This window comes from Mastigoproctus giganteus, chromosome 3, assembly GCF_048544385.1.
Source record: "Mastigoproctus giganteus isolate SK-2022 chromosome 3, ASM4854438v1, whole genome shotgun sequence".
In the NCBI taxonomy this organism is placed as follows: domain Eukaryota; kingdom Metazoa; phylum Arthropoda; class Arachnida; order Uropygi; family Thelyphonidae; genus Mastigoproctus; species Mastigoproctus giganteus.
Window position 1 is genome coordinate 214,312,458 of NC_143577.1, and position 26,018 is coordinate 214,338,475.

At 34.3% G+C, this 26,018-nt stretch overlaps 1 protein-coding gene across 1 annotated transcript in view; it reads right to left on the bottom strand.

Annotated features, from left to right (window-relative positions):
• Positions 1 to 6,388: 6,388 nt before the first annotated feature.
• Positions 6,389 to 26,018, bottom strand: part of PIG-A (phosphatidylinositol glycan anchor biosynthesis class A) — a 145,897-nt gene continuing 126,267 nt past the window's right edge. The window contains exons 11-14 of the mRNA XM_090370858.1: positions 23,770 to 23,953; positions 11,518 to 11,617; positions 6,790 to 6,863; positions 6,389 to 6,529 (exon numbers count right to left, since the gene is read on the bottom strand). Coding sequence (XP_090226984.1) covers positions 6,825 to 6,863; positions 11,518 to 11,617; positions 23,770 to 23,953 — 323 coding nt within the window. The 3' untranslated portion in view covers positions 6,389 to 6,529; positions 6,790 to 6,824. The remainder of the gene's footprint in view (positions 6,530 to 6,789; positions 6,864 to 11,517; positions 11,618 to 23,769; positions 23,954 to 26,018) is intronic.

Genomic DNA, 26,018 nt, shown 5'->3' on the forward strand with positions numbered 1-26,018 from the left:
AGATACAATGGATTTATGATAATTAAAGTAAGAGATGTATACTTGCTACTGCAATGTATCTAAATATCTCTGTAAAATAGCACCGATTGACGTACCGATCTTTTAGTTGAAGTGACATACGCAGCTGTTAGGGGCACCTAACCATGGAATGTAACAAAAATGCGAGACGAAAAAAGAAATTGTTGACAAATATTTGTATTGTTGAAATCATACTTACTGCAGTATTAACTTCAGGAAGCATGATTGACTTCATACTATTCAAAAATTCTAAAAAGTTAGAACTCCAGACACATCATATCCAGTTATCATCGTAAGGCGAGGCATGGCAACCAGGTTTTTAAGCCGTTTTTTTAGATAGACCTAGGAACATTTTACACCTTCATGGTTAAGGGGGTAATAAGCCGCATCTTCCCTCCCCTAAATTCGCCCCTGACTCCAGACATCATACCTGTCATGAAAAATGTGTCATGCACTATAATCACAGTCCTAGTAGTGCGAGCGTGGGAAGCGCCTCTAGTGGAAGCTGTGGATGACGTCACTTCCGTGACCGATAAAATTTACTCAGTAGAAAGTCTGAAAAACTGCGAGCCCATTGTTAAAATATTCACAACTCACCACTGGTGGTGTCCAAAGAGATTTCTGTGGGAAAAGGCCTTCAATTTCAATGGAGGGAATTATCATGGATTGAAGTATTTCTTGGGCTCTATTAACGACAGAGAAATATACACTGTTGAATATAAAAATAAAGGGATTTATCCTGGAAGGTATAAATGCACTTGTCTCTAGGAGTTACTTATAAGCTGGAGGAGAGTGGAATTAAAAGTGGTTCAGGATGAGAAGACTTGAGGGTTATGATTCAGTCAGATATGAAATTTTCCATTCAGCATAAACAAGTGGCTATAAAGGCTCATGGTGTCCTGTCCATGATATATAAGACCTTCACAGGTCTTATATATCATAGGAAAAAGGATTTTATTGTCCCTTTGTATAAGATGGTGAGGCTACATTTAGCATATCGTGTTCGGGTCAGTAGCCCACACTAGAAAATAAGACAAAAAACGTCTACAAAAGGCTCAGAGAAGGACACCCAGATTGGTAAGTGGTGCTAGCATTAGCATTAGTAGAGGCATTTGATGCAAGAAAGCAAGCTTATGCAGCATCAGCCAAAAAAAAAAAAAAAAACCCAATTTTTTTTTTTTATGAAAACCACAAACACGAGAGGTATTAGAATCTATAGTACTTAGTACCATGCTTGGGCTGGAGGTTGAGAAGACAAAAGAAGATAGACTGTAATTTTCAGGAAATACGTAAGAAGGAAGGTTGTTCCAGAAAACGGCAGTTGAATGAATAAACGAGGAAGATGAAAAGTTGGTTCTGTGAGTTTGAAGTTGGACAGTAAATGGATGTTGGCTGGTGGTGGCACGTGTTCGGACTGTTTTGAAAGACAGAGCAGGAATTATAGAGGCCAATTCAGAAGAACAGTGCCCATGGAAGTATCTATAGAAAAGGCATGCAGCAGAAATAGTATGTCTATGAGACAGTGAGTGGAGAAACTGTTAGAGATGAGTCATTAATTAACTTAACTGCCCTCTTCTGAATGGAATCTGGAAGCCTGAGAGAGGTTTTGGGGGTACCACTCCATTTCATGGTAGGGAAAATTTGCAATTTGTACAGAGTGAACAGCTGTTGGAAGAAAATTAACGCCGAGAGTGAAAGAGAAAACCAAGTTTTTTAGATGCAGAGGAAGCAATATTTGTAATGTGCTTGTGCCAAGAGAGATTAGAAGTCAGGGTAATCCCCAAAAGAGATATATCATTTTGCCTAGAAATCGGAGTGTCACCAAAGATAAGAATAGGAGCAGAAGAATCCTTTTTTGCAAGATATAAGATAAGACTGAGTTTAATAGGATTGAAATCAACTCGAAATCAACTCAGTTGTCTTTGCCCCACTGGAAAATTACTTGGAGATCAGAATTTAAGGAATTGGTAGCAGATATTCAAGAAGTTGAAGCTGATTGAGCAGGGCAAGGTTTCTCAAAATGAAAAGTGGAATGCAATGTACTATCATCGGCAAAACTATGGATAGGATTTCCTGTAAATGGAAGAATGTCATTAATATACAACAGGAAAAGAGAGGGGGAAAGAACTGAACCTTGGGGGACACAAGCATTAGTGGAGAAGTTAGAAGACAGAGAGCCATCTACCATCACCCTCAGTGAGCGATCAGAAAGAAAACTGGATAACCAAATACAAAAAAGAGTTGGCAAACCATAAAATGGAAGCTTGTTTAGAAGACCTTTATGCCAAACATGATCAAAAGCCTTTGAGATGTCAAAAGCAACTGCTTGTGTTTCACCGAACTTTTCCACTGAATTTGTCCATAAATGAATAACATAAGCAAGAAAGAATATTACCAGTGGATCGACGCTGATGGAATCCATACTGGTGATCGTTGATCACAGGTTTCTAGGTAGTTTAAGAGTTGGCGGTTAATTGATTTGTCCATTACTTTACAAAGAGTAGAAGTAATTGCAATGGGATGATAATTGAATGGGAGGGATTTTTGACCATTTTTCGGAATTGGCTGGATAGGAGCAAGTTTTCAAGCAGAAGGAAAAACACCTTTGGAATAAGAAAGTGAAAAAAAGGCAGCAAAGAACAGGAGTAAGTTCAGGATTTGAGAACAAGTGGAGAAATACCATTAGGACCTAGAGCTTTCTTATCATCAAAATTTGTCAAAATCCTTCTGACATCCTTTTGAAGGAAGACCACAGGAGGCATCGGATGGAGTGTATTGGGAATGGTGGGAGGTGGTTTACCAAGATCATTAATACATGAGTTGGAAGAAAAATGGGATGCTAGCAGGTCAGCTTTATCCTTGGCTGAAGTGACAACAGAATCGTCTGGTTTTGGCAGATGTGGGAGCAGAGATGGACAAAAGTTGCAGCCAATAGCTTTGGCAAGAGACCAGAATGCTCGGCTACCATTAGGGCAAGAAGCAAGTTTTCTACTCTTAGCTTGTTCAAAATCTAGTTTGGACTGATTAATAACTGCTTTACAATTGTTATGAGCTTTGGTGCAAGCAGAAAATGAAACTGAAGAATTGGAAACAAGCCAATTACGATAAGCAACCGTCTTCTCTTGAACAGCCTTAGCACATTTATTGGAAAACCAAGGTTTAGATAAAGGACAAGATTTTAAAGTGGAGTGTGGAATAAAGGATTCCATTCCTACAAGAATAATTTCACTGACATGATCTGAACAAACGTTGACATCAGAAGTTTTGAAACAGTAATCCGAACAAGGAAAAGAAGAAAAGAAATCTCGCAGGTCATCCCATTTTGCATTCTTGCAATCCCAAACAATACGAGGTTGCCATGAGATAAAGGCTCCATTGGAGAAGAGACCATCACCAAGTTGTGATCTGAGGTGGATAAAGGACTACTCATTTCGATCGTGTACTTAGAAGGGTTGTTTGTGAGAAAAAGATCAAGTGTGTTGGCTGTATAGTTAGGATTGTGCGGTATTCTTGTAGGTAAATGAACAATCTGTGCAAGGTCATTAGTAATTGCAAAAGCTTCAGCATCTGGGCTGTTTGTTTGTTATTTGGTTTTTAGGAGCATTAGCAACTAAGGCCATATTGCTCCAGGATATGCGGTGGTCATTCTGTGACCTTTCAGCATCCTCCGTATTTGGTGGTGACGGGCTCGAACCCTGGTCTAATCAAGAAGTGTGTGCTACGCACTGCTGCTCCTTCCCACCTGGCTACGGAGGCACCTAGAGAAGATTGAAAAGAGGAGATTCGAAATTACCAAGTCTCTGACAGGGAATATTGGAACAGACATATGCACAAGTATCACCTCTGAGGCGAAAAGAATCATACAGCAAATAATTTGGGCAACTGAGATGAGCAGTAGTTGAATCAACCGATAACTGAGTTTCTGTCAGAAAAAGTACATGGGGTTTGGCAGACTGCAAGTGGAAATGGACATCGTTGAGATTAGAATTGAGATTAGAATTTGTAAAATGAACTAGTAAGCGTTTGGGAGGTTTAGATCTTTTTGCAGGTAAGCTTACTCTATTAGTTTGATAATTCATGGTGTATTCAATAATAAGAAAAAGTTGGAGGGGACATGCTGTACGAAGTAATGAAATTTTTGTATATGGCATACATGGTAAGAATATACCCAGATCCTTGATAATGAGGAGCATCTGTGCTCCTCATTTGGTTCATCTTGAGCTTTGTCAGCATTTTCTTCTTTCAGTATCAAGCCAAGTCAATAAGTTTTTTGTTAGATAATTCCTTATATTCTTCCTCTGTTAACTCCACCACATTTTTGGAATCAACCTCCAACTGAAGTAGCTCTGCAACCTTTAAAATCTTATCTGTAACCTCTTCATATGATTCCTCTTTTTCAAATCCTTCCAAGCCTTTTACGTGCCGTGGGCATATTTTCTTCCACGCGCCCTTTAAACAACTTTTAGTAATTTCTGCCCAGGCCTTATTAATGTTTAAGATGGTGTGGTAAATATTGTAAGATTTCCAAAAGTCTCTTAATGTAAAGGTTTTCTCACCATCTACTGCAGACAATGCCTGAGCAAATGTTGTGCATAAATAGCATGCTTTTAAATTCGAAATAACACCCTGATCCATAGGTTGGACCAGTGAAGTCTTGTTTGGTGGTAGAAATATGACTCTCACATTCGAATTTAAATCATCTAAATGCATAGGATGTCCAGGAACATTATATAATAGAAGCAAAATCTTGAAAGGAACATCGTTGTCTTTACAATATTTTTCAACCTCGGGAATGAAGCAGCATTTATAAACCAATCCTCAAAGAGAGATATTGTTATCCATACTCTCCGATTCAATCGGAAATGCACAGGTAGGCTGGCTTTATTGATGCCCTTAAATACACGAGGATTTCCAGAATGGTACACAAGCAGTGTTATTATTCTGTAATCTCCCGCTGCATTAGCCCCAAGCAAGAACGTGCCCCAATCTTTTGATGCCTTGAAATCTGGCATTGTCTTTTCCTCTTTGGCAATGTATGTTCGATCCGGCATTTTGTTTCCCAATACAGAGCAGTCTTGTCAACGTTAAAAATTTACTGCATTGAATAGTCGCCAAATCGGCACTGGCGACTTCACTGCATACTTTAACGTTGTGGAAACAAGCACGATGCTTGACCCTATTAAACCACCCGTTACTTGCCACGAACTTGGGTTGGGGTTCGCCGTACTTATCCTTAATATCTTCATAAATACTTCTTGCTCTTGCTTGAATAGCCATTGGACTCAGGGGCACTTGCTTCTGAATTTGATTTTCCATCATCCATATTATTAGCTGTTCCATCTTCGATATAGCACCTGAACATTGTTTTTTGATCACTGTTGATCTTAAGTGCATTGATCCTTTGACATGTTCTTTTATACGTGCACTGTCCTTTAAAATAGTATTCACTGTTGAAGCAGCGAGACCTAATTCCCTTGCAATAGATGACAAACTTTGTCCTGTTTTGTACTTCTTAATCATTTTCATCTTCATTTCTAAATCAATTTTGTTTCGTTTCCTGGCACTACCACCAGTTGCACTTTTCGTTGGTTACTTTCCCTTCATCATTGTAATACATAAATAGGAATGAAGAGAAGTTTCTGAAAATTTGTTTTTTATATGATTGAAAGTTTCAGTGAAGGGAAACACATTTTGCCATAATAGCGTAAAAACCTACACAATTGCAGTTATTGGTATTATTGCAAATATAATAAGATAGAGTTTACTACCATTTATAATTAAATGCACTAACAGAAAAGCCCAATAAACCAGAAAGTGCAAATTGTTTTTTGGTCATGACCTCCAGAAACGTGCTTTAGAAAAATATCACAACAGTATTCAAAATTGATTCTTATAATGGGAATATATGATGATGAAAGGGTAGTGCAATTTCCATTATAAATATGACCTTTTAGAGAGATAAATAGCTTAGTAATATAGCGAAATTTTCAACTTTCAAGGACTTGGAACGAATTACAAAAAAAAAAGTGTTATTGGTCACGATACCTCCATTTATTCCTATGGGATGCAAAATACGTTTCCACGATTTTTTTTTAAGTTTGCACTGCCGGCAAAAACTTACATACAGTTGAATTTCTGTAAGTCGAGTATTACATAAGTCAGGGAGTTCCTGTACTTATAATTACTTGATTATATAATTTGATAGTAAGTAAAAGATTTAATAAATTTAATTACTGATATTTGGGTTGTGTGAATTTTGACTCATTCTGTAGTATCCCCATTTTATTTGGTTTATTTATTTTTCAAGGTATGTGTCAAGAAACAAACATCCAAAAGGTGTTACTATATGCAGTACCCTTGATTTTATCATAAAAACATTTGTGTTATATGTAGAATGGTGCTGTTACATAATTAAAATCTCGTGTTTGATCTTCTTTGGTCCAGTGAGGACTCTGCAGACATAGCAGAAAGACTAGGGAGAGCACTTACAATCTCAGCTGGTAGTAACAATCTGAAACCAAACAAAAACATCATGATTATATGCATTTGAGAGAATTAGCATACATAAAATCATGAAAGTCTAAATGCATTCCAAATATCGCAACCACATAGCAAAAGCAATGCTAAAATTGTACTTAGCACACCAAAATATGGAAGAGACAGAAAAATGAAGATAAACAAATTTTTAGTATACATACAGTGTTACTGTTATTGTTGTTATTATTATTATTGTTAAATTATTATTGAAACAGTCATCTGAAAAATACAAACCTCACTCAAGAAAACCTTTTCTTAATTCTTGTGGGTTATTCATATCCTTCTAGATCATATGTGACATCTATCGTCTGAAAAATATTGTTAATATTACTTTACCCAGTAAATGCTAGTACTGCATCTTCTCAAAAGGAGTTCAGAATTTACATGGCATAATCTAAATTCAAATAATAAAATATATAGATTAACTCTTTCTTTGTGACAATAGCCCAAGTATTTTACTTTTGAACACAGATGTCAATTATCATTACATCTTCAATAAGGATATAGGGTAAATTCAAAATCAGGAAACTCAATTTTATTTATAATATAGAACATTTTGATAAAATAAACGTAGTTCAAAACTTCCTTAATAGATGTACAGTATGCCTAACTGATTGAACATCAACAACAAAATGGTAATCCAAGTTGGCCATTATTTTGCAGCAGTGTCTACTAAATTCATTTGATTTCTCACTGCAAGTTGCTACCTTGACTTGATTTTATGAAAGAGTAATAACGTATGGACAAAAATTCAACACAAAAGATATCTCCATAAAAGTCTGCTATATGGAAATTTGTAAAACAATTCTATGAAATAGAAACTGTGTGTTGTATCTTGAAGAGAATGGCCAACTGTCTTGACCCCAAAACGTGTGCAAGGTGTCAGTAATTGACTGTTGCAAATGCCTGAAAATCATTGCATCATGCCCTCCCAGTCAGGACTAAAATACAGCTTTTGTCAAAGAGTGGCCCACAAATTAAAACCACGTCAGCCTTACAGAATTATACTGTTCACTCAATAAAATAACTAGATAAAGGTACAAGCAATATTAGTATTAGTTGTTGGGCTTTTGCTGCACTTGAAAAAAAATAAATAATAAATAAATAAAATAATAAACCACCCAGACTCCCTCCTCACTTAGGTATATATCCAGCTGAACTATGAATTTCCTCAAGCTGTCAGATCTAAACCACTCATGGAAGCAACTTGTTCCAATAATTTACAACTTGATAGCTAAAATCAAACTTCCTGCAATCCAGTCCCTCCCTCATAATTCGAGTTTATGATCCCCAGTTCTGGAATTATTTATATCGGTAAAAATTTAACCCTCATTCATTTTACTTTAACCACTCAGAGCCTAATAGACCTCAGTCAAATCTCCTCTAAGGGTCTCTAGTCTCCAAGTTCTGTAGTTCACATATTGCGAAGTCTTTCCTCATATGGCTGCCCTTTTGCCAATCTCACCAGGCATGTTGCCCATCTTTGAACCCTTTCAGGAAGCTCAATGTCTTTTTGTAGGTGTAGTCTCCATACCTGGAGACTACACCTGGACACAGTATTCCAAGTGTGGTCTTACAATTGTCTTATACAAAGGTATTTTGACCTCTCTATCTCTACAAGTAGATGTTCAATAAATCATTGATAGGACAACATGGGCCATCCTTGCTGGCTGTCTACACTATTTGGAGAACTTCATGTCCAACTATTGTAACTCCCAAATCTCTTTCTTCCTCTACTGTTTTTTAATACTGTACAACCTTACCAAGTGTGTAAGTTATTTTGGAGTTGATATTCCCTAAGTGCATTTTGCAGTTTGATATGTCCCTGTTTATACTCTGGCATGACCACTAGGTCAGAGAAGTTTACATTAATTATTTTGACAATGACTACAATCATTCATTACGCTTATTAAAAGATAACTGCTACTTTTCTGATCATCTCTGAAGCCTATCTAAACCATCTAAAGAAGTGTGCTTGCCACTGGTCATTAACTATTCTACCAATCTTGATATTATTTGCAAATTTTGACATCTCACCCTCTATCCCTTCATCCATGTCATTTAAGAAAATAAAAAATAATAAATCAAAAATAATTGTTGGATGAAGATAAAATCTGTGATTTCTGTATCTTTCTATATATAGACAAATATTTACTTGGTATCATTTTGAATTTTTATTTATCATTTTGCCAGAGTTACAGAGTGAATACATCCAGCAGGTACAGCTCACCACATTTCTTCTACTTTTAACTTGTAGTAATGCTAATGTGGGAAACTGATTGCTACTGTTGCTACAAAGTTTAGAATTATGCATCTGTTTCTAGTTCAAGTTTTTTCTTATTTACTGTTGTTTGTTATTTGGATTTTAGGAGCATTAGCAACTAAGGCCATATTGCTCCGGGACATGCAGTGGTCATTCCCTGACCTTTCCGCATCTTCCGTATTTGGTGGCGACGGGCTCGAACCCCGGTCTAATCAAGAAGCGTGTGCTACGCACTGCTGCTCCTTCCCACCTGGCTATGGAGGTGCCTTCTTATTTACTAGTTCTATTTCAAGTTTAATGGTTTATAATGGTCATAAACTATCTTTTTGAATAATAGACACAGAAAGCAATAATTACATGATAGAGGTTAGCGACATATGTTACATTCAAATTTCATGTGCTTCATGGCACACAAAATTTAAAAATGTAAATAAATAATAGCATCTAATATATGCATATTTTTAAAAAAAAATTTTGAAACATGCACATGCACATATTTAGAAATATGGGCATGTGCATGTTTTAAATTTTGTGTACTGAAACAGTTTTTTAAACTGGGAAATGGAAGATGCTATTAAGCTTCATCTTTATATTTTATGCCTATAATATTTTTAAAATTTTCAATAGAATTAATTTTTTAAAATAAAAGGTGCAAAAATGTTTGTTTTAAATATTTATTTTTTATTAAAAACCAGAAAGTGCATATAATAAGGATTGCAATACGTTAGAAAAGATAAAATACTAGTATACTCCAAGCAGAATGTGTAGTGCCACCATGTTAGTAACTATTAAGGGCACTGCAGGTTAAATGGCACTTTTGCTAAAACAAATTTCCCCACAATCACTATGGAGTGTCTCAAGAAAGCCCTCAAGATGATTCAATGAACTGAACATATTGGGTTAAGGTAAACAAGACAGACCAGGCAAGAGAAAGAAACATCAGTTAAATGACCTGTTCCTCAACATGAGAAAATAGGGTCTATAATTCAATAGGCCATATCATCAGGAATATTAATGTTAATGAACATGTGTGTATGAAAAAAATTACTGAACAAAAATATATGGTAATTAAAAAATTAGGCCAGTCCATGTTAAAATACCAGTAAAAACAGAGCTGATAAAATGTAATGGTAAAAATAATAAATGTGATTAAGTTTGAAAGAAACTTTCATTCGAAGGTCATATCTTTCAAAAGGCCTTATCTTTCAAACTTAATAGATGTGGTTTTCATACTTTGACACAGAATTCCAAGTGTGGTCTCATAATTGCTTTGTCATTGAGATTATGACATCCCTATCTCTATAAGCAAATGTTTGATAAATAATTGATCGGATGCCATGGACCTTCCACGCTACCTGTCTACACTGCTTAGAGAACTCTGTGTTTAACCATATCATAATTCCCAAATCCCTTTTTTTCTGTTTTTTGTTCAACCCCCATCAAATACTTAAGTTATTTTAGAGTTGCTGTTCTCCAAGTGTAAGACTTAAATTTTACTGCATTTTTAAAAGATAGCTGCCACTTTTCAGGCCATCCTTGAAGTCTAAGTTATCCTGAAAAAGATCTACTTGGTCCTGATCAGCATCTGAAAATGACATCACATCTTACATCCCTTGATCGATGTCATTTAGGAAAATCAAAAACAACAGTGGTCCCAGTACTGATCCTTGGGGACCCCACTTCATATGTTAGCCTAATTTGAAGAGCAACCAAATCACAACCCTTTACCTCTTGTCCTGTAATCTATCTAAGGGTTTCCCTGTGGTTCCACTTATACAGCAACCACTCATGTGGGAATGAATCAAATGCTTTGCTGAAATCCAAGAATAATATGTCAAAATTATTACCTACATCCAGCTCATGAGTGAGTATATTAAAATATATAACCAGGTTGGTTAAACATGATTTCCCCTTTATTAAACCATGCTTTGCTTCCTTCAGAATTTCATTTCTATCTAAGTGATCCTGTATTGCAGTCCTTATCATTGCCTCCTTGATTTTCCCTACCACTGAAGTGAGACTGACCAGTTGAGTAGTTACCCACTCCACTCTTAGAGCTACATTGGCCATTCTCCAATTCAACTAAACTCCTGAGTCTAGTGATGACCACATAATTAACCTCAATGATTCAATGCACTCCCTTGCCACTTTCTTCAAAATTATTGGGTATATGCCATCAATTCCAGGAGCTCAAAAGTTTTTCTAATATATAATCTTAATTTTCAAAACTAAAAAAAAAAAAAAAAAAATATATATATATATATATATTTATTTATTTATTTATTTTACTGTGAATATTACTGAAAATCAATTAAATGTGAAGTGGCTTGAATATATTTTTTAAAAACTATACACTCACACTGTGGTATCGAACAAAGATGAGATTAATCAAATCAGTCTTGAAACAGCTGACACAAACTGACATTTGTTTGTTTCACCTCTACTTATGCATTTATATGTTAAGGTGAAACAATGGCATTAACATCATTTCTCAATCTGAAAGTGACTGTGTCAGTTTTACTGATGCTTTTGTTAACAAATAAAATAACAATGAAAGACATACAAACACAAACATACAAGTACTTTATCAACATATCTTTTAACACTAATCTTAATATACATTAAGATGAGTTTCTTGATTAAAAGATATGGAAGCATATATGGTATAAATATCAATTCCATACAAACTACTAACATACCTCCAGAGGAACCAACCATGTAAAAAATAGCATTAAAATATGCTCTATGATGGCTAGAAGCATGAAAAAAGGCCCAGCTATAAAGCCACAATGTTTAAACCTGCAAAAGAAATATAGATATAGCAGAATGCAAAAATTTAAATGATTTTTAAAACATAATTAAGTTTATGATACTCATAAACGACACAGATCCAATTTATTTTTATAACAACATGTTTTGATTATAAAAATTTTAATGTTTGTTTTTATTTTTCAAAATAAAAAAGCATTATAATATAACTTATTAATAAGAAACACAATTTTCTATATATTTTTTAATAAAACAGATGCTTCTGAGATGATATTAGACAAAATAAACAACCCTGGCTTTGGTACTCTTTAGCCAGTGGGTAGTTGATTGCCGGAACAGACTTCCATCTGTTGTGGAAGTTGATATAAATAAATAAATTTAAGGCTGATCTAGACAAACATTTGGAGTGACCAGATGGGTGAAATGGGAAGGATTTTTTTTTTGGTTGATGCTGTATAAGCTTGCTTTCTTGCATCATATGCTTCAACTACTACTAATGGTAAAATAACAAACCTGCTCTACTGTTGACATTTAAAATGGTTAACTCTTTAATGTAAGTGAATGATAAACAGTAGAGCAGTATTTTAAAACTTCTGATATCTTGAACTCTGTCAATCTCCATATCAAAACTTCCACTGGAATAATGCTTTAAGATTCTTGTTAACTTGAACTGCGTGTTACGCAGTTCTCAATAATTTGACATTTTTGTGACTGTGTCCCACAAAACCAGACCAACACAAAATATTTCTGGCTAAATCCAAGCAGAAATAACCACAGGTATTTCTGCTTGGATTAGGGCATATTCACTATATTGGTTCAGAAGACATACACTTTCTCTCTCATAAATTCCCATTGTTCAGTGCTTCAGTAGATTCTGAGTATTTTGCAAGATCAAAGTTACAGTTTTGAACACATGTACAGGAGAAGGTTCCACACAAATGAGCTGGCAAATAGGTAAATGAGCACTGCTGCCATGTTTTTCATTTAGCTTGTTTTGGGTTTTTTTTCCCTTCAGATTAGACAAACGTACACTTTGCTGAATTTTCAGCACTGTTCAGGATAAGGATGGTGTCAACTACAGGTAAAATTAAAGTCACTTTGGTTGTAGAAGAGGTTGACAAGAATTTTGTAATTGCTGCTGAAATTTGAGTTCCTCCTTTCTACACTCTCAGCTTATACAGCAGATAAAAATTTAATTTGTAAGCAGGCAGAGTACACCCAATCCTTTAGCATAAATAAATGAATAAGAAGTGCAGATTACCCAGATATAGACTAATGTGAGTGTATAAGTAGTCTTTTCTGTACCAAGAAAAGAACATCCTTTTAATAAGGTACTTTTTTGTGAAAAGTGCTGAATAATTTACTAAGGATCATGAAGGATTTGAAACATTTATTTAAATGTTGGTGATGAGGTTTGTAATGAATGGAGAAAAAATTTCTATAAAATTCTAAAAGAGCACAGCCTTTTCAATGTATTCATGCAGATGAGACAAGTTTTACAAACATGTGCCTGATAAAATAATGACTCTGGAAGGTGATTTTTGTCATGGCAGTTAAGTGTAGTAAAGAATGTTTAACTCTTCTTTTGGATAGTAACACGAATGAAACAGAGAAACTACCCTCTCAAGGTAACTGTAAAATCTTTTGAGGCCATGATGTTTTTCTGGTGTAAAAACTCTCCGTATGCAATTTTTAGAATCATGAGGTAAATAAGGCTTTGAATAACAGCTGCAATTTTTCCTAAACTTCTGCTGAAGCTAGATGGCATCATGGCAGATAAAATAATAAAAAAAAATAATTTTATTTATTGATAACTGTACCACTTATAAATGTGATGTTAGCATTAACTACAGTTTCAGCTAAATTCCTGGATCAAGAATTCCTCTCCAATCATTTTAAAATAATACATTGCAAGCAAAAAACACAGAAGTGAATTCAAGACATAAAGAATGCTTGTAGAATCAATTTCTGACACTATGAGATTAGCAAGCAAAACACAATTTGCAAGTTTTTTCCAGGTTGGCTGGAATGCTGCCAATCCTACTTTCCATATACACAAAGTAGTTTCATTTGACAATTTTAGAAATTCTGATCAAAATATTTACATGGTTGATTTGTTTTTATTGTACAAAAAGTTTCTTAGATCCAAACACAAGAAGAACAAGAGGGAAATGGAAGATGATTATGACAATTTAGAAGTAATCAACATGTCTACCTTTCAAGGAAGCTCAGGAGACAGAACAGATATATTACACAGATTTATAGGTCTTCCAACTACAACAGAAAATAATTTTCTTCAATAAATCATACTGAGGACACTATGGTGTGGGAATCGATGAAGAAAATCCACCAGACCCTCCTTAATGAATATTTTAAATAAATTTAGTGTATGACATTATAAACTTAGTTTGCAAACTTGAAATTTTAATATAGCATAATACAGTTCAGTAATTAAAAACTTTTTAAAAATTTAGTTAAAATCTTTTTAAAGGGTAAAAATTTTTCATGATAAGACAACGTATCATTAAGTACACTGTATTTTGTAGTTTTATTTATAGTAACTTATTTTTATTAAAAAAGCAGTAAATTTCAGTAAGTTATATTTTTCAACAATTGATCATGCTTAAAATTTTGTTATAGCAGTTTTGTTAACACATTCACTGTTTCCTCAAAGCAAATATATGGCTTCGAATTTTAATACACTTGGAAGGAAAAACCATCCTACTTTTAGAATTTTTTCTTCCAATTTGAACAAGAAAAATTGGGTATTTTTGTTAAGCAACCTTCACCAGAGGTTACAATTCAGTCACAGTGAGAAGAAAACCCAAAAATGTTTCTGCTGTTTCTAATTCAGATTGACTAAATTCAATAGTTTTCAATCCCAGTTTGAAACTGTTGTCGAAAAGCTAGCAGCAAAAGTGTTAAGCATTCTGGAATAAATGTAATTGCCAAAGTGATAAATGAAAATATTTAAAACTGCAAGGGGAAAATGCATTTTCCTTAACAGAAATAGAGCAGTAGAGTAGTGTGTAAATTGAGTTATAATTCAGTTCAATTCCACTGAAGTATAATTTTTTTCCTTTTAGTTTATTTATTAATTTATTCTCTTTGTATACAAGTATGCAATTAAGCGAATATCTGCTGTAGTCTTTGGTTTCAGAATTTAGCAAAGTAAAGTAATAAACTATGAAATGCTCTTATGAGGTTGAATTGAAAAGCATAAAAAAGGAAGACTATATTAGAACAAAAGTATGGTATGGGAATTGATTTATCACTTTAATTTCTTTTTATGAGGCTAAGTGAAACATACCATTCTGTATCTTCATTTCCAACAGACATAGTGGCAAAGGGGTAGGAGAAATGGAACTCTTGAACCTTCCATATGATGTGGGGCTCATACCAAGGACGTGGTAGGGTCCACAGAAATTCTCTGTTCGTTTGTGTATGTCCCAACAATAATAAATGCCAATTTTAATTTCTATGATTTTTTTTGTTTATCTTTTTGAATAATGCTGTACTTATATCCTTTACTGATATTGACTTAATATAGTATAATGGGGTCTATTAGTTGAAAATTAATTTTATGTGATCATGTAAGATCATGCATGATCACGTATGCTGTTGTTGTTGTTATTTGGTTTTTAGGAGCATTAGCAACTAAGGCCATATTGCTCCGGAGATATGCGGTGGTCATTCCCTGACCTTTCCGCATCCTCCGTATATGGTCATGGGCTCGAACCCCGGTCTAATCAAGAAGCGTGTGCTACGCACTGCAGCTCCTGCCCACCTGGCTACGGAGGAGCCGATCACGTATGCCAAGCCTTGATTGTTCAATCTAAAAACATACAGAAATAAAAACTTAACAAAGAGAGAAAACTTTATTATAATTAGACATATGTGGAATATTATGAAAGAGGAACACTATTTATCATGAAACAAGTAAATGCTACAATTCTTAAAAAGGTGCTATATCGCTAGCTGTATACTGGGACACCCTAATATGTAAATAAAATAAAACCAAAAATAAAATAAGAAAAAACAAAGCAGCATGCACCCTTAGTAATGCAAGTGCACAACTCCCTGCCCAAGGAGATGCACTCTTTCCTCATCACACAGCCACCATGAGTGCTAAACCATGAATGTCACTTACCTATAAAATAAAAAGCCAAAGCCACAGAAATCAAAAGCAACCTTTTCAAGGGACACCAGCACTTGTGAACTACAAAAAAGAACTCGCAGGCCACTACCAGAAAGATGCTAATGGATTTCCTTTTTTTGCTTTGAACACAACAGAAGTAATAAACAAACTCAAATCAAAGTATGCTATGGCTCCACCCTCCATAGATTAAATAAGAAAACTTTAATGAACAAAATGCAAATTTAAATATCAACCTAGCCAATTGACAGGTCTTAAGCACACACAAATATGGAAACAAACATTAAATCAAATAATATTATAATAACCATAATTAACATAGATAAATAAATAAAATTCAAACAATTCATTACCACCAACCAAATGACAATAAATTAAAACAGTGAAGAAAGTAAGGTCACAAATATTCAAACTACAGAAAAATGGGACAAAAGAACACAGAAGTCAAAGAAGGGGAGGAAACAAAAGAAAATACAATGGACTGTGTTATATCCATATCAAAAGTAACTTTATTATAATTAGACAAATGTGGTTATTTCTACACAACTTATGAAAAAAAAAACACTATTTACCATAAAACAAGTAAATGCTACAATTAGGGTAAATTCTTTGAAAGGTACAATATTGTTACCTGTATTATAGCTTCCAACTTTTCAATATCAAAAAGCTGGAGATCAGGCATTTGTAAGCAGGAAGGAAAAGTTTCTTTTGGCTTAGAACCTTCTGAGCCAAAAGAAAAGTTTTTGCTAAAAAAGCAGCAGGAGTATTTTAAAAATATTAAAATACTGCCATAGGATGGTTTACCAGAACAGCATACTTTAAATATTTTTCTTTAGAAATGTTGAGTCAAAGTTTTGTTTATAACAATGGTACTGCTGTTCAGATTTGTCAGTCATGAGAATTTCCAAGGCTTTATCAAAAAGAGAACTGAATTCAGTTTTTTTTTTTTTTTTTCCAACTGACTAAATATTCTGGCCCACTCAGCACTACTATGAGGAATTGTTAAAATGCCAAGAATGACTTGAAATAGTTTGTTATATTTCAAGCTTCCTTGTGCACTTTCAGTTTCCCAACCAAGGACCAATGTGGATCAATTCTTCCTTCTTTCATAACAGCATCTGGTAGGTTCTTACACTGAAAATGACAGAACTCATGCTGATATCTACTGATTCATCTTTAATGATGAATGATTAATGATTTTAATGATTTATCTTTAATGATGCCAAGAAGTACTGGAAATTTATCCAAAAATTTTTTCAAATTTGAAAATGATGCACTGCAAAATCGTGATATTTCTGCAACTTCAGCATCTATAAGAACATAATTTTTTAATGGGAACTATGTAGTTTCATGCAGACAATAAAGTACTTCCTCACCAAACGAAAGAATGGAATCTTTTCCTCTATTTTTAGACTCTCCATAATCTTCGTAGTAGAAAAGGCTTTGACTAAGCCAGAATCAGTCTGGTTAAGTTTACTATGATAATCAATTTCTAAAATGGAAGTGGAAGGCTTGAAAACTGTTGGTAAAATAAATTTGCACATAATATTCCATGTATTTAGGGGTAATGACTTCAGCACATGGATGTGAAGTATAATTTTTCTTACCACTTCTAACCTGTTCTTTAAATATATCAAAGGTTGTTTGAAGATAATAAAGCACTCAAAACCTACATTGGTATTATTATGTTTATTTTGAAATTAGAAATACAGTGGAACTTCTCTATTACGAACTTCTATTTAACAAATTTCTCTTATGTTACGAATTTTTTCGAAAATATTGCACCTTGAAATGAAATTACATGTAAAATTAACCCCATATAGTGAAGTGTTAGTCTCTCTCTATAATGAATTTTTAAAAAAATTAGTAAAAGCATTTTTGAAGATTTTCAAGCATTTACTGCTAAACAGCCACTCAATATACTGCCTCCTTCCCTACGAAATTGCGCATTAGCATCTGGAATTAATCATCCTTTTAGTGAACACTTGTGACCATTGACGCCCGTAGGAGGGTCTTTGTTTCATTTTTGTTACAGTTATAAAACCAAATGGGTTTTCTTAAAAGTGGTCATAAACTTTTACAATAAATAGGGTAATTTGTAAATTGATGTTGGCTAAGGGGAAAACGAACCACAGTCGGTTTTTAGTAATGCCTACTGAGTGACATTCGCTTCTCACCTCAACCGTACCACATGAACTTCCTGTCAATCATTATATGATATGTCCGTTCTCATCTAACTAGACTCCCAGTAGATGGTTTTCATGAATTTTTTTTTTTTTTTTTTTAATTTTATTCTTTTAGAATAATTTGTCATCAATCACATAGGCTATATGCTCTTGTATTTTTTTTTTTTCTGAAAAGTAACATACAGCATACATTAATCATAAATTTTCTTTTGTGTATACATGAATGAAAGCAGAATAAAAGAAATTCACAGTCGTATATTTCTTCAAAGTGATTGATAGGAAAGGTCACATGATACTGTTCAATTGGCAAGCGAATGTCATTGAGTAGGCAGTACTAAAAATTCACTATATGGCCAGCGCAGCGAAGTTTGCAGTGTATGTATCGGCAAGAGCTGCATTCGAGTAATTTTTACAATTGCAAAAACAATGTCGAAGAGAAAGTGTTTAACGTATTAATGATAAAGCAAAGATTGTTATGATATTGACCAGGGTTTTAAGAAAAAAGATGTTGCGGAGAAATATGGCATACCTGCAAGCAGTTTATCTACGATTTTAAAAAATCAAGAATCAATTTTAAATGCAATTGAAGGAGGAGCAGACAAGAAGCGAATTAAGTTGTGTATATACGAAGATGTTGATAAAGCTGTTCTAAAATGGGTGCAAATAATATGTGAAAAGAATATACCAATATCGGGCCCAATAATTAAGCAACAAGCTCTGAAATTTGCACAGGCCTTTGGACATACAGAATTTAATGCGAGCACTGGGTGGCTAGATAAATTTAAGAAGCGCCACAGAATTGTGGAAAAGGTTATTTGTGGAGAAAGTGTTAATGTAAGCGAAGAAGATTGCAACAGTTGGAGGAACAATACCTTAAAGAAGATTTTGGAAGAATATGAACCCAAGGATGTTTTTAATGCTGATGAAATGGGTTTATTCTTTAAATGTTTACCGAATAGAACACTTGCTTTTAAGGATGATAAATGTTTTGGAGGAAAACAAAGAAAAGAAAGAATCACCGTGCTGGTTGGAGCAAATATGACAGGAAGTGAAAAATTAAGACTTTTAGTCATCGGAAAATCGAAAAACCCAAGATGTTTCAGAGGCACAAAATCTTTGGAAATTGATTACACCTTTAATAAAAAAGCATGGATGAAAAGTGATATTTTTGAAGAATGGATATTAAAACTAGACAAGTGTATAACAAAAGAAAAAAAGGAAAATCGTGCTGGTAACTGACAACTGTCCGGCACATCCTGCCAGTATTTCTGCCAAACTTAAAGTGTGAAGTTGTTGTTTTTACCACCAAACGTAATGTTAAAACTTCAGCCAATGGACCAAGGCATTATTAAAAATTTTAAATTTCATTATCGAAAGACAATAATAATGAAGATCGTCAATGCATTATCAGAAAATATAAACTTGGAGGTTACAATTAACCTTAGAGATTGCATCTCTGAACTGGCAAAAGTTTGGACAAACGATGTCACTGAATACACTATTCAAAATTGTTTTTTGAAAGCGGGATTTGCATTGAATACAGAAGGCGAACAACAACTGGACAAACAAGATGAACTACCCCTTTCACAACTGAAAAACTTTTGGACATTATCAGAATCGTCCGGAAACATCGAAAATGAAATAACACTGGATAGTTACATTTATGTAGATTAAGATCTGACTAAAACAGAACATCCAAATCAAGATGAAATACTGCTGAACAGTGTTAGACGCAACCATGGTTGCGTCTAAACGATGATCACGAAGAAATTAACGATGATGCTGAAAATGCATCAGAACAACCCATAGAAAAGCCAACTCGCGAAGAAATGATTCACGCTTTTAAAATGGTTCGTATGGGTCTACAGTTTTGTGAAAATGTTCCTGATAATGTTTTTAATGTTCTGAACAAATGGGAGGTTTTCTCTGAGAATCAGACATTTTTTAATTGTACTGTGCAAAGGTGAAAATTACAGATTTTTTTTTAATTCGTGATACCGGCGAAAATTGTGTAAAGGTAATTTAAATAAGTGTTTTTGAAATAAAATACATTATAATATAAAAGTAGATTCATTTTCATTTTCTAATTAGATAACAATTTCTAATAAAAAAGATATTCTCTGTATAACAAAATTTCTCTATAACGAATTTTTTTGCTGGATTTATCTAATTTGTTATAGGGAAGTTCGACTGTATTTAGATAATGGGGTCAAATATTTTGTGATATTTTCACAAGAACTTGTTCTCGTGATTGAAGCCCTTGACCGAATAACAAGATCTTAATAACCAAAGTGATCTTTTGTGATGGTGATATTGCAAAGATAGCTGTCACTGAAGAAGTGTAAGAAAATACCATGAAGCATTTGACCCCATTATGTGCATATTTCCAATTCAGAAATAAACATAATAATTTGATAGGATATTATGATGTGGTTACAAAGGAACTGGATGCAAAAAATAATTTTGATATCATATTTGGATCTCAGGAAAGCTTTTGACACTGTTGCACATGGAAGACTATTGTACAAATTGGAGCAGAATGGTATTAAGGGTAAGTTGCTACAATGGATAAAAGGATGGTTGAGTGGGAGAAGACAGAGAGTGGTAATTAATGGGTGCTACTCTTCTTGGACTAATGTTATTAGTGGAGTCCCACAGGGTTCGGTCTTGGGTCCTCTGTTGTTTTGTATATTTATCAATGATATTGATGAAGGTATATCAGGCTTAGTGTTGAAGTTTGCAGATGATACAAAGGTTGTCAGGGTTGTTAATGACAGTAATTGCAGTGTGCTACTGCAACAGGATCCAAATAATTTGGGCAGATGGGCTAAGAAGTGGCAACTGAAGTTTAACCTTGACAAATGCAAACTACTGCATATGAGTAGAAGTAACCCCAGAGAAACATATCAATTGTGTGGTATTAAACTTAAGGTGGCAGAAAATGAAAAAGACCTAGGAGTAATTGTGCAGTCAGATATGAAGTTTTCTGAGCAATGCAGACAGACTGCCAGGGCAGGTCATGGGGTTTTGTCAATGATATATAGGAATTTTGATAGCAGGGAGAAGGAGGTGATTGTCCCTCTGTATAAGGCAATGGTCAGCCGCGCCTTGAGTACTGCGTAGGAGGCCTCATTTTAGGAAGGATGTAGATTTGCTTGAGCGTGTACAAAGAAGGGCAACAAGGTTGGTGAGGGGAATGAAGGAATCCTCTTACCAAGAGAGGCTTAAGTTCTGCAAATTGCAGTGGCTGGAGACTAGGCACCTGCACGGTGATCTGATTGAGGTGTATAAGGCCTTGAATGGGTTGAGCACGCTGAATTCTGATGGGATCCTTCCACTTGTTCAGATTACGAACCTAAGGGAGCATAAATTCAAATTAAGAAAAGATAGATGTGCGGAAATTTGCCTTTAGCCAGCAGGTGGCTAATTGCTGGAACAAACTTCCATCTGTCATCGAAGTTGATAGGTTAAATAAATTTAAGGAGGAACTGGACAGGCATTTGGAGGGAATGGTGTGATTTTTTTTTTGTGTGGCTGATGCTGCATAAGCTCATACACTTGCTTTCTTACATCACATGCCACTACTACTACACCAACATAGATTTTGAGTGCTTTATTATCTTTAAAAGCTCAGTTTACTACACATCATGCCGCTCAAGGAATACCTTAGATCAAAGGTCGGCACTGTTCTACTACTGTTCTATATATTTAACCAGAATGCCGATGAGTGCACACATTCTTAAAAATCATTTTTTAAGTAATAAATGTTTAGCAATTTTTAAATTTAGCCCTTTTAGCAAATTTCATTACTTCTTTCTAGAAAACATTAAATGTCTAGCAAGTATTCATCCACTTTCACAGGAAGGCATGCAGCTCTCTTTTCAGGGCACAAATTAATAAGAAGGCAAGGACAGCTTGTTATCACCAAGTACTCAATCTCCTCATTTAATACACTTGCTACTCCAGTTTTCAGGCACACTATCAAAACTAAGTGTCAAGATGGTTTTTTCAAGGTAACACACATTTTCAGATTGTTCAGAAAACAATAAAACGATGTCCAATGTTGTACCCTGTAAAGTCATCTTCCAGTTCTGACAACAAGAGCAAGATTCTTTTGATTTCATGATTTATTTTTTTTTTAATTAAAATAAGTCATCACAATGGGATATAGCTTGGAATCACTTTGATTATTGCCATTTACTGCAGTTGAAAATGGCCTATTTTTCAGAGCTCTTCTTTCCTTATTCTTGAAATTTCAATAACAATGTCTGTTGTTATTATTCTTCCCTAACTATACTTTTTTTTATTGCTAATTCCACTATCAGAAAACACATTTGTGAATGATATTCCCACATGAACAGCACAACTCAGAGAACACTTATGTTCTATGATAAAAGTGCCTGAAAAGTTTGCTCTTATCCAGCAGGTTGTTGATTGCTGGAACAAACTTCCATATGTTGTGGAAGTTGATAGCTTAAATAAATTCAAGGAAGAACTAGACAAACATTTGGAATGAATGGATCAGTGAAATGGACAGGGTTTTTTTTTTTTTTTTTGGCTGATACTGTATAAGCTTGCTTTCTTGCATCATGTGCCTCTACTAATGCTAATGGATGCAGATAAACATCTGCATCTTTTATCATAGATGTCATATGTGCCAAATGTTTATTTGACACATATGACATCATCATCATTATGAAATACTACACATTATTTTTGAATTCTATGTGCTGAACACTGTCATGATGCTTATTGGTTTGCAAATGTCTGATAACATTTCATTTCCTGCAGCTTGAATTTGAAATATCACATCTACACATAGAAAACATGTTACCTTTTTCGTATTTTGCAATATGTGGAAAATCTTGCATACATATCTTCTGAAATTATACATCCTATTTCTTTAGCATCTTACTGAAAAACATTAATTAGCTTCCTACTACAAGGTCTGATGAAATATCATATATTACTTGAACAATGCTATAATGGCATGTTTCTATTTTGAAACTAGACTATCACAGCACATCTGAAGGCCAATTCATCAATGATAAGAAATTAGTAAAAAAAAAAAAAAAAATCAACATAGTTTTATTCATTTATTTATGAAAAGAAAATGGAGAAAAAAATGAGTTTCTGTAAAAAGACAGGAAAAACTCTGTCACCAATTATACTATGCTGGCAAGACAAAGAAGGTTCAAATTGAGTAAAAAAGACTGACTCTCCATTGTAAATCCAGAGAGATGGATTTATTAAGACACCACAATATTAAAATAAAATAAAATAAAACAAAAATAAAATAGAAAAAGCAAAGTGGTTTGTGTCCTCCATAGTGCAAATCACTTACAGGGAGCTCTTGCAGTAGCACAATGCCTATAACCACCATTCTTACCATACTGCGTGGAAAAGGCCTATGCTCAAATCCTGTCAATGATGCAAGGAACTTTTTACAGGCTTTTTTCACTCTGTGGCTGAGTCAGTCAGTCTTGGGCATGGATAGCAAGTCTCTCCCCACCCCCAGAAATTTAGGATTTTTGTCCAGAAAAATAGGCAAAGCAACCACTCATTTAATGGACATATTACACGTGGGCAGATAAGCAGTTCTAATATTACAACTTACACACCGATGCATATAAGTTTGGTTGGTCTAAAAATAGTCATGTACTGCAAGCACATGACCTCTTGTATACCTTTCTTCAAAGATGTTGAATACATTCTGCTTTTCAACTAAGATTTATTCAACTTTAGCTCAAGAAATACACATGATATATATTTTAATATTTCAGCATGATAAAGGACAGAAGATAAAAAAAATTAACATGGTTCTCAAAAGATCAATTTACTTGTGTACTCTTCTTCGAAGACCTTCAGTGGGATCACTGTTCACTAAGTTGTAAACTTTTTCTGTTCGGTAAGCAATATCTTCCCAGTGGTACATGGCGCACACTCTAGCGTGAGCTTCATAAGGGGGAACTACCATTCCAGCTTTCCGATCTGATAAGACCTGTTCAACACCACCCAACAAACCTAAATGCAATATTAAATACAACAGGATAAATCATATAATTAATAACATTAATATACACCTTAAAAATATCAGTATTAATTTTATTTAGATAGGTCAAGCTGACCTAACTGAAATCAATTTTAATAAGAAAATTGAAAATAAATATTTTTAGTAAACAAATTATCTGAAATAATCAAGAATATGACGTAAGCAGTCTCACTAAAATAATTTTTCTGGTAGTTAGCAGGGTCAAGATTTATAAAAAAAAAAAAAAAAAAAAATTTATTTACATCTAACAAAAATAAAATCAAAGAAAAAGAAATCACATAGGAATGAATGGCACATATTGAGGTGGCAGCGAGTCCAGATGAAATTTCCTCGATCACTTGAAAACGCGATGGAACTGCCACAAAAATATCCTTTCCACCAGACACCAACAGGTCAACATGAGGAAATAAATAGTTACTGTACTACTGTGGAGTGCAGATGCATAAGTCATATGAACCAATGAAGTGAAAAGAGTTAAAATATTTTGTTTCTTCCTTCATAGGAGGAGCTGCTCAGTCAGGAACATCAGGTGTTATGGTCTTAATTTCATTTGGCCAAAAAACAGAAAAGGCATGTGTAAAAATCTGAGTGAGAGTGGAACTATCGGTAAGTCCGCCGTGGCCGAGCATTTTTGGGAAAAGCAACACCAGATCTCCCCAGACGAAGCTATCATCACTGATCGGGCGCATAGGTTCTGGGACCGCAAGTGGCTTGAGAGTTTGTGGATTAATTCGACAGAGAACATCAATAGAGACAAAGGTTTGCGGATTCATCCCCTCTTTGAGGCTACGATCCTCAGAAGGGATGAACAATTTCATGTGACGCGCTCCTGAGCCGCTTCCAGTCCCAGTACACAGGAGAATAGAACACGTGGCAATGAAACACGTGATTTAGACCGTGAACCTGCTGGTACTTAAGATGCACCGCAGTACAAGGAAGCTACCGCTGAAGAAGGCAGGAGCCTTTGAAAGCTACAGTCAGTTTTATCGCTCTTAACCCAGTATTTTAATGTATTTTATTTGATGTATATATATATTTTAAATATTTTATGTATTTTATCCTTTTTAGTTGTAAAGTTATTTTAATTGTAAATAGTAGTAAACACATAGTTTTTTAAAATTGCAGTTTCCATATCTTATTTTAATACGTGGTTGGTGAGAAACATTTAAAATCACAATATGAATTTACCTAACCCCAGAGGCCTGCTTGAAGAGTGGAACTATAGTTTTAAAAGTCTGTTGGCCCATGTATTCCAATAATTACGGTGGCAATATATCTTCTCAAATAGTATCAATTACCTCAAATGGAAATCCAAATATTTTTGCTGGCAACTTCATCATTACTTACATGAAAAACATGAGTGTAATGACCATCCAGATAATAATAATTTTTTTTAATGTGCACTGATTCATGTGTTCCTTTGTGTATTTTTTGAAAAAAAATCATGCAAAGAGATGTTTTTCAATTTACACAGAGAATTGCCAACATCAATGAAAGCTTAGCATAAATTACACAAAAACTAAGATTGAGTGCTGAAAGCTGCAAGCAAGAAGGCATGTCCATATGTCAATCTTCTGGGTTGCAAATGCTCTGTGTTTAGAAGTTTATAAATGTTGGGAAACAAAGTACTTCTTACTGGAATTCATCTTTTTTACGAACTTTACAAAATAATATTGTGATATGGCTAGATAATGCATCAATACCAACCTGCTGGTATTGATGCATTATCTAGCTCTTTAACCAAATTATTCGGTCTCTGGTTAAAAAAAAAACACTAATTTTAGGCACACTATCGTTTTCCACAAAAATAGAAGGAACTGAATGATGTTAAAGTAAAATGTGCTGAACTAAAATAACAAATGGTGAAGTTAGCCTAATGTGCACCACTCATGTGGAATGAAATATTAATAAATGAGAATAAGCTGTGTGAAATGCAACTTCATCTGGTATTTTCCATGTTTTTAAATACGAGCAAATGTGAGGAATATAAAGACAGTTTTCCTCTTTGCCACACTCATTATTTACAGTATTAAAAAC